The sequence below is a fragment of the Pelobates fuscus genome, chromosome 6 (genome assembly GCF_036172605.1).
Source record: "Pelobates fuscus isolate aPelFus1 chromosome 6, aPelFus1.pri, whole genome shotgun sequence".
Taxonomy (NCBI): Eukaryota; Metazoa; Chordata; class Amphibia; order Anura; family Pelobatidae; genus Pelobates; species Pelobates fuscus.
Genome location: NC_086322.1, coordinates 264,446,247 through 264,456,668, shown reverse-complemented (window position 1 = coordinate 264,456,668; position 10,422 = coordinate 264,446,247). Strand labels below are relative to the sequence as shown.

The 10,422-nt window shown below is 39.3% G+C and overlaps 1 protein-coding gene across 1 annotated transcript in view; it reads left to right on the top strand.

Moving 5' to 3' along the window:
• The window catches only part of CASC3 (CASC3 exon junction complex subunit), a 29,034-nt gene extending 19,928 nt beyond the window's left edge, over positions 1-9,106 (top strand). Inside the window, exons 7-13 of the mRNA XM_063459079.1 lie at positions 600-1,264; positions 3,927-3,988; positions 5,194-5,302; positions 5,448-5,546; positions 6,705-6,922; positions 7,199-7,321; positions 8,509-9,106. Coding sequence (XP_063315149.1) covers positions 600-1,264; positions 3,927-3,988; positions 5,194-5,302; positions 5,448-5,546; positions 6,705-6,922; positions 7,199-7,321; positions 8,509-8,550 — 1,318 coding nt within the window. The 3' untranslated portion in view covers positions 8,551-9,106. The remainder of the gene's footprint in view (positions 1-599; positions 1,265-3,926; positions 3,989-5,193; positions 5,303-5,447; positions 5,547-6,704; positions 6,923-7,198; positions 7,322-8,508) is intronic.
• The last annotated feature ends 1,316 nt before the right edge of the window (positions 9,107-10,422 follow it).

Sequence of the window (10,422 nt, the reverse complement as noted above, 5' to 3'; positions counted from 1 at the left end):
TATATATATATATATATATATATATTTATATATATATATATATATATATATATATATATATATATATATATATATATATATATATATCCAATGCTTGCACTCCAGTTTTATAATAGGAAAAAGCCCGGTGCTGGTCAGCAAAATTTATATATATATATTATATATCCCTTTGTGTCCTTGCACACACACTTTAATTTGCAGTGATGTCTCGTGCACTTTAGCCAATGCCATAAATTGATATATAGGTATTGAAAAAAGGCTTGCACTCACGGTCTTTCTTTCTTTAAAAAGGTTCCTTTTATTTCATTCCTTTAAAATATGTAAAGATCCTGATGAAAGCCACGGACGTTGGCTGAAACGTCGATCATATTTTAAAGGAATTAAATAAAAGGAACCTTTTTAAAGAAAGAAAGACCGTGAGTGCAAGCCTTTTTTCAATAGATTTATATAGATTCTATATAGATATATATATATATATATTGTGCATAATCTGTATCTCAAAGAAATAAACACAAATAGAAAGTATGAGGGAAATGTGTAATCTGGATTAATAGGATTTGTAATGTGTGATTTTTTTTTTTATTTTTTTTTATTTGCAGATTTAGTAGCCCTACCAGGAGAGAGGAGGCAGATGAGAAACCCAACCGGCCTTCAAACCGTTACCAGGAAACAGACTCTAATCCTCCACCTCGATCTTACAGCAATCGAAGTACACCTGGCTCTGGTAGAGCTCCCTCTTCAAGGACCAACCCCAGGCAAGGTGGATACAAAGAGAGCCGTCCCAACTACCAGCATGAAGAGGAAAATGCTTCACACACACCTTCAGAGCGTAGACAAGATTATGGTGGTTACAGAACACGACATACAGAGCATGTCCCACCGCAGCCTAGAGAGGCTTCTCCTGAAGCACCAGCTCCCACAAAAGCTGAACCAGTAGTGGAGAAACAGTTGGCAGAACCATCACCACCTCCTGTGGATCGACCAGTAGAGAAAAAGTCCTACTCTAGGGCACGGAGAAGTCGTATTAAAGGGGGGGAAACAGGAAAAAGTATGGAAGAAACACTCCCTGAACTACCTCCTCCTCCACCACCAATGCTCCCTGTGATGGCTACAGAGATCTCCCCTCCTGCCCCTGCTGTAAAAACTGCTGGCTGGGAGCATCCTGTAGAGGGAGGGGTGCCTGGACTGGATCAAGAAATGTCACAGATGAATCTATCCGATCAGAACTGGAGCCAAGGACAATCTCCATATATTTCAAACCGCGGTATGTTTAACTCCTTCCTGCATATCTTTAATGGACTCTTTTGCATGTATCCTCACTGCTTCTACGTTTTCTTAATGTGTCATTATGTACACTTAGCACCTAACCTTCCATTTACTAAAGGGACACTATAGGCAGCCAGACCACTTCATCCTAGTGAAGTGGTCTGGGTGCCATGTGTTTCTCGTTTTAACCCCGCAATGTAAAATGGCAATGTTTATATTACAGGGTTTAAATGCCTCTAGTGGCTGTCCTGCTGAAGAATCTGTGCCTTCACTTGTTTATATTAATCAGATCATCTGATTGGCATAGCGTTTTGACACACGTGAGCAGTAGCCTTCGCTTTTGGCTGAGATAATCAAGATTGTTGATTTTAGCCAATGAAGCTGAGCCAGCTGCAGAGAGAGCACCTCAACATGGGATAAAAAGTAATCTACCTTTGTAACCCTTGAAGAGTGGCATGGACATCTAAAAGTTGACTGGGACACTATAGTTTTCTTTAACAGGAAGTGTAAATCCTGGTGAAGAGGGAATCCTTTGTTACATTATGCTGGTACTACAGCAATCTGTATATACTAATATAAGGGTTTTCACTCACGCTGTGAATAAATTTTTTTTAAATTCTTTACTTAGTTCATAGTCAGATATGCAAAACCTAAATCATCTATATGCAGATAAACATGAAAGATCAGACAAACAAAATACCCTTATTTTGATATTATGCATTAATTGTGTTTTTAATATAGTAAATACTGGCTCTGTCTAAACATAAAACACATTTAATTGGGGTTCCTGAAGGTGACAACTACAAAATGCAAAAATATAATTTGCATAGCCCAGAACGACTTATCGTAGTGTATTAGGGGGAGACAGCTCCATGAATGCATTCATGGGTGAAATAGAGGAATCGGACCTGGGGTGGGGTGATATAAGCTTGGGAGCTGGCTTGGCTGGGACGTACCTGGTTTAACCTGTACAGGCTGTAGAATCATGGCTAGATGGGCCGACTGGTTCTTATCTGCCGTCACATTCTATGTTTCTATGGCATTGAAGTAACATAAGTAAAAATAAACCGGAAAACGGATCCTGCTCATATTATTAGCTAAACTCAGGTGACCACCACACTTGTTTTTTTTTTTTTTTTTTATTGTACATTTAACACATTTCTGTGTGTATTTGGAGTGAACACATCAGGTAATAGTAGCACCAATCGCATTTTCCTTCACTAATCCCTATACTTACTGTATTTTTACCACACTTGTTGCACCACCGGTCTCAGAAGTAAATGGAATCTTTTTAGCTTGTTCCCAGACGCTGGGAGTGGGTTGAGGTTGTTGACGGAGACTCACAGTGGACAAGACTGTGTCCATCTCGGAGGCATCGATTACTTTATGCTCGGTGTTGGTGAATAATTCTTACCTTTTGACCTATTTACTACCACGTTAATAGATATCCGTTTTTATGGAACCAACAGAGATTTCTAGGCGTCTCTTGCTAAAGCTACACTGCATAAATGGTGCTACTGTAAAATCCCTGCTGGGGTACTGTAGAGTTGGCTCTTCTTTAATTTACTAAAGCAAAGCCAACACATGTGGGCATCTTAATTATTTTTTATTCCTATATAGAAGTCCTCCATGATATCTATCCTCTAATGCATTAATAATGTAACAGAACCTCTTGTGTACTGTTAACATTGTCACCTCGTTACAACCGGGCCTTCTGTATCTCTGTATGTCCTTAATGTTAGGCCTATCTAGTAGCATAGCCCAAACATTTTGAGCCTGATCTGTGTGTGTGTGTGTGCATTATAACTTTTTTTTTTTTTTGCCTAAAAAATTCTGATTTTAGGCCCGTGTCCTTCTGATCCACATGCGAGACACTAGATAAGTGTAAAATTGGTACACGTGCTTAGACATGTTCATTCAACAATAGGCAAGAATTTCAGGGCATTTCAGCCCATATACAGGTGCTTCAGTGGGTCATCCATAGCCCAGCTCCAAGCCCCCATTATTATCCATTCTGACATCGGTGTGCTGATGATGCCACTGTATTGGTGTTTTGAAAGATTTTTGGTTTACCTGGAGAAATGGTTTCAAATTGGCCTTTCACGCTGCAGGGGGGCAGGACCTGAGTGTCAGGGTTACGTTGGTGTGTAACACCATGGACCTTTTGTCATACTGGTACATTGAAAATGAGATAAATTGGTCCTAAAGCATTTAAATAATTGTATCTTTATGATAAATGATATATTGCATTAGGAATGTGTATCCATTTAGGTGAACCTGTCATGACAGGCATTGGCCTACCAATGTTTAAAAAAACAAAACCAAAACAAACTGATTTTGTTTCAGCATGTTCAATGTTAGAAGATCTGTAATTTTAAACACATTCACCAGGTCAGCCGCTGTAGATTAAAGCATGCTATTATTTTCTTTAACTTTTCATTGTGTAGTTAATAATGCCACTAGTAACAATCTCTGTAATGGCATTCACCCTGTGGGTGCTGTGTCCTTTTCCACAATCTAATGTGCATGTGGTCTGTAGATAATCACAAATGGAACAAAACTGTTTTGTTAGCTCCCAGTGTTGGGTGAGAAATATTAGCACTGCAATGCCTACATCTTTAAAACGTGTTTTAAAAAAAATACAATGTTCTTTCTTTTAGGTATTCCTAACCATATGCACATGGCTGGAGGCCCACCGCAGTATAGCCGCATGGAAGGCATGGTGAGTTTGGGTTGGCAATGTGAGGGGAAGTGGAGCACGGTCACCCATCCTGCGGAATGATGTATGGTGCCAACGTTAGTGGGTTGACCTGCGTTTCCGTTAACACTGTAATGTTTCTTCTGTATTCCAGCACTTACACGTGATATGCACCATGAATTAAAGGGACGCTATAGTCACCCAGACCACTTCAGCTCAATGAAGTGGTCTGGGTGCAATGTCCCTCAGGTTTTAACCCTTCAGATTCAGAGAATCTGCTATGTTTACATTTGGGGTTAAGCCAGGCTCTAGTGGCTGTCTTCCGGACAGCCACTAGAGGCGCACCTGCGACGCTGGAGGCATATTATGCCTCCATCGCTCAGAGCGTCCATAGGAAAGCATTGGAAAATGCTTTCTTATTGACAGCTTGAATGCGCCCGCGGCACTTGCCGCGCATTCTGCTCCGCGGACGTCGGTCGGGGAGGAGAGGTAACCAGCGCTGAGGGAGCCCAGCGCTGGAATAAGGTAAGCTGCTGAAGGGGTTTTAACGTGCCACGGGAGGAGGACCCTGAGGGTGGGGGCACCCTCAGGGCACTATAGTGTCGGGAACACTGCTTTGTTTTTCTGACACTATAGTGATTCTTTAATGTCTCTGTTGTTCACTAAAGCGAGATTTGTCATGAATGTAAAGTAAAATTCTAATTTAAGGCCAAATTAGCTTAACTGGAATCTTTGCGGATTTGGAACATTATTCCAGTTCAGATTTTTGACTTGAAAATTAATTGAACATGGCCTAATGTTGCACATTGAATTCCCAACAATTCTCATTGAGTGAAAAACCATGTAGGGCTTTAGTCATTCAACTTTTAACTGCTGTGCTTCCAACTAATTATTTTTTTTTTGTCTGTTTTTAAAATATACAAAATATGGAAAACTTTTTTCCAAAAGCAAAACATAGAGGGTTATATATATAAAGAACATTTCCAGGGAAAAATATTCTGTGAAAGTAGTGCAGTCACTATGAAAATCCATGGAATGTTCCTTATGGCTTCTCCGTTTTTTTTAACCCAGCCCCAGAATACATAACCTTATGTTCTCCAATGTCTTCAGTTAGAAGCAGAGTGCACGCCAGTGCTTGCATGATTTCTCTAAAAAAAAATGAGAACCTATATATCAATACCAATGGGTATATTGCAATTTTCGTTTCTAATAATGCATTTCTATTACAGACGGTCCAGAGCGGACGTGTTAAGAGGTATTCTTCTCAACGGCAGAGGTCTGTACCAGAACCGGCACCCATTCACCTTGGAATCATGGAGGGGCATTACTATGACCCAAGTAAGAACAACCTTAAAATTGTACAGTGCATAGGATGTATGGGTGCAGCATACCCATAAGCCTGTCAATAGGATGATTTGTATTTTATCTTCTCGGTTTTTTTCCTCTTCTTTTCTTTAATGTGCATACATCTTATTTATTGCAGTTCAGTACCAGGGACCAATATATGCTCACGGTGACAACCCATCTTCCTTGCCCCCTCAGGGTATGATTGTACAGCCAGAAATGCATCTGCCCCACCCAGGTATGTGTGTTTTAATGGAAATACCTTTAATACTAATCCGTTGATTGCTTTGCTGCCTTTTGAGATTGAATTGCCATGTTGATGAAAACAAGTTAGGAACAAACAGTAGAGCTCCAAGCATGGATTAGTGAATACCCTTTCATTTTCTGCTGTTCTCTAAATACTTTGGTGTTTACAATGGAAGTTGTACCGGATACTTATTTTATAATGAATGGTATTTGTCTGCTGTTGACTAGCTTCATGAGCTCCAGTTTATGTTGGTATGCTAGATAAAACTTGCAGGTTTGTAGAACAGTTGATGTATGTCTACATTTTAGGATTGGTTGGTGGAGGAATGAAAATGGCAAATGATTATTGAATGTCTGTTTTGGTGAGGGTTGAAAAAAATAAATGCTTAATATAAAAAAAGCATTAAAATTGAGAGCCACCGTTTGCCTTCTAGACCGCTTAGACCCTTCTTGAGTGTTGTCATCCAAGTCCTAAACATTGTGCGGTGGGTTAATGCAACATTCTTTAATAGGTTCTAAAGGGAATTTCACCCTTTTCTGTTCTGCTCCCCTAAATGTCCAATATTCAAATTGAGTGTTTGCTGATGCCACTGCAATAAAAGGAACACCCTAGGGTGGATTTGCCACGTGTTTTCTGTTATAGATAATCTATTGAACAAAAAATGCAGCTGCCATTTTTGGTGCTAAAAGAAGGCATTTTCCATTAAAAGAGTTACTTGCCTGGAGTTTGTGCAGCGTATCACTTTACGAATTGTTTTGCTATGCACATACTGAACTGATGCACCTCCAGCAGCATCATTGGAGTGTCGTTAGTCAGCTAGAGACAAGAGGTCCTGCTGGCTAACCTCAATTCTCTTCATATTGGGCATCAGCATGCAAGTCCCCTCTTTCATAGCAACCATGTCCTCCGCTTTTTGTGTGTGTTTGTTTTTGTTGTTGTTGCGAGTAGCGAGAATGTGATGACGGACCATGGTAAGGAACGGTCACTCAAACTAAAAACCAATGTTCCTGTATTTTCTGTTTGTTTTTTGGATAGAGTAGCACTTTAAGTGATCTTTCAAATTTCCATAACCAATCTGTGTTTTCTCATGTCTATAAACTGCGATTTTGGTTTTCATTGTCTTTAATTCAGTCTATTTGTTTATTTCAGGAATGCACCCACACCAATCACCTGCTCCCATGACCACCCCAAACCTTTACCCTTCACCAGTTTCCCTCCCTCCAAATCAACCACCCCCTCAGCAGCTGCTGCCTCCTCCATACTTCACTACACCTACTGGAGTGATGAATTTTGGAAATCCAGGCTATCCTTACAACCCTGGTGCCCTTCCCCCTCCACCACCACCTCATATATACCCCAATGCACAGGTAAGTACACTCTGATGCCATAACTGTAGTGGTTGCAGTGCTAAGAAGGGACAAGGAAATATTCTCTTTTACTAGTGATCTTTCGTGATAATCTCTCGTAGAATCTAGAGCAGGGGGAATGGAAATATGTTAGTGGCACTTTCTGCCCTTTTCCTACAAGCCTTCTTATTAAATATTTGTGTGTGGGAGGAAGCTGCTGGATGTGTGTAACCTTTGTACTTTCTTTGCTTAGCAGTCCTGATAAGATTGTTTTATTTTCTCATTTACCATTTACAGGCCCAGTCCCAGGTATATGGGGGAGTCACCTACTATAACCCTGTACAGCAGCAAGTACAACAGAAGCCTTCACCTCCCAGGCGTACTTCACAGCCAGTAACTATAAAGCCACCCCCTCCAGAGGTAAGGCTGCCATATGGGGAGCATTGTAAAGTTTTTTTTTGTTTGTTTTTTTTTTAATTAAGGCTACATCATAATTGGCCATAGAGTTTACTGCTCAGAATTTGGTAATACGCAGTTAACTTCCACCTGATTGTTGCTTCCCATGTTTAATTCCACCTGACATTAGATGGCGCCATTGTATATGTTAGAGTTTGTGTCTGGCATTTTTATATCAAACTTATTCTACTCCCTTTATTTCATCTGGGCTCTGGTTCCAGTAAGTGTTGGATAATTAGACTCCATGCCAGCAAGAAACGTACTTCATGAACAGATTGTGACGACGCTATGGGTTGTAACTAGTCTGCATGGAAATCAAGGTTCTTTAGGTCAGTGATTAAATAAACGATTAGTTTAAAGGAGTATAAACAAATCATAAATATTAGATACAGTACCTGACATAGGAGCATTTTAGCACCATAATTACTAACGCCTTATGAAGTGGATATGGTGCCCACATGGCCCTGGTCCTGTCAAACCATTTTCAAGTGCTCTGACACAAAACATGGGTTGCCAGCGCCCTGTCCCCTCACTTAAGCATAAGTTTTGCTTGCACACTAGCCATGCCAATTGTGTCCTTATGTTGATGGCATTTATTGTCCGAGCGTACTGGTTGACAAACGGCAAAGTAGTGCTGTGTAAAATTGTCATAGCAAGTGTGGAAGTGTTAATAAATTGCAATATTCTCAGAGACCGTGAGAGGCGTTGTTCACCAAACATCAAAATAATAGAGTGGGCTACATAGTCAGAGCAATAAAATCCAAATTTTGATTGGTGCTTGCCAGGGTGGGGGCAGCTGGAAGGCTGAATACCATAGTTTTTTCCTTACAATACTGTAATAAAGGAGATAAAGGATGATTTTATTCCGTCTTGGCTATTTACGACCCTTTTTGTTCTATTTTCTTGTATGGAAATTAATCACCAATAGATTGCCATTGTGTTTTTTTTGCACATGCGTAAGAGCATTGGTGATTCCCTACATTTTTCATTTACAATTTTATTGGGTCCCTATGTATTGGTATAGCATATTTTCTTACGGATTAATATTGATCTGTTTAATATTGCACTTCTTACTAAGTAATGTTACAATCTTAACAACTGTAGAGTTCTCCGTGCCAATTTTAATCTATCCAACCCAATTTTTCTTACAGGAAAACAGACATATGAAAACAATAGAGAAAAACAATTCATAAATATAGACTGTTCAGCCAGAGGGATCACTCTGGACCAAGAAGACCCTCGTCTCCCCTATTTCTTTGTGAATGAAGAACAGATTCCATCTTTAGTGCCGTGTACAGACCAATCTAACAGATTTTTCTTCCTGGAAAATCTATTGACCAGAAGGGGCTAACATTCACCAAATCCATTGTTTTGTGTTTTGAGTAACATTAACCGAAATATTACCTGGGACCTTGAATAGACGGTTTGAAAGACTACTGTTTGGTTTAACTCCTTCAGAGATGGAGGTGCCTCCTAACAAGTGTTAACCCTTTCACAACTAGAATAACCAGTAACCTATTGTTTGACTTGTATAACAGCACAAAGTGTTACATGCCTGTCTAGCTGAGAAAGGGTTTTTTTTTTTTGTCACCCAGTCTTGTTCTTTACATTTTCTTGACCTAAACACACTGTGATGGCTTTTTTTTTTTTTTGTTCTGTGTGTTTTTTATTTTGGTTTTTCCTTCTTAAAATATGTATTTTTGTGAACAACTAAAATATGTTAATAAAAACTTAGTGAGGTTTTCTCCATCACCAATCTGTTACATGTATAATTTATATTTGCTAGTACCTTACACAATGAAACAAAGTGATGAATACATGTTTTTTTTTTTTTTGGTTTTGTTTTTTATTCTCTTTATTTTTAATTATGAGCTGAAACCTTTCATTCATACATCATTCCTCTCATATCATAAGGCGTTTCAGATCAACTTCAAATAAACCACAGGTGGAATCTCAATGTCTTTTCTGAGACAGCTGAATCACCTTAACCCCTTAAGGACCAAACTTCTGGAATAAAAGGGAATCATGACGTGTCAGACACGTCATGTGTCCTTAAGGGGTTAAAGGGTACCTTAATCACAATTTACAACTTAATCCTAAATTATAGAGACTCAAATTTTGTCTATATATTGTGCTAAAAGATCTCTATAAAAGAAGCGGTTTAAAACCACTCCTTTCCCTGTCCGTTTAGTCTATGAGATAAGAAGGCTATGTTCTGCATGTTTGTAATCAGAGAAACCCTCATCTGGGCATCTTTCCGGTTTGCACTTGGCTTAAGAGAAAGCATTTCTTGCAAGGGGGAGGAAGGATGAGGGGCAGGCTCTGTGTGAGCAGCAGCAGCAGCATGGAAAGAAACCGGCAGAATAATTTCTTGCATTATCTATATTGGGGACTTTCAAAATTTTGTGTGAAACAGATATGTGCTTCCCAAGCACGGCTATGCACATACCAAGTGTAACAGACTGAAAACATGATTGATGCTTTTTCAAGAGATGAAAATAAAGTTGAGCTTTTAATAGTATTTAGGGAAGAAACACTTATTGTATAACATAATTCAAGCCAGATGGTTAGAAAACGGCAAACCTATATCTGTTGTGACAGTTTTACTTGAAGAGGACACGATGTATGTGGGATTACTCAAATTTTGTAATAAGTTTATGTAGGTAGTGCATGAAATAATATATCAGAATAAAATGGGGAAACATACATTTTAGGTTTTTATATATATATATAAATATATATAATTGCTCCTATCTCGCCCTCCTCCCAATACAGGCCTTATTGCACCCAGCACAAACACTGGGTCCCTTACATACACTAGTTCTCCTATAGAAACACACTGCACCACCTACACACACAACTTTCTTGAAACTTACATTATGTAATAACACAAACATTAACACAACTGAAACTGACCTATTTACACAAAACACCACGCAACAAGCCACCCCCTCTTTTAAAACGCATGCACAATACTCTTCATGGCCATTTTGTCCTCTGGCGTCTCACTTTGTGACTTGTCTCTGTTGCCTCTAACACACTTTGCTTGTGCTGCACAGAACAAA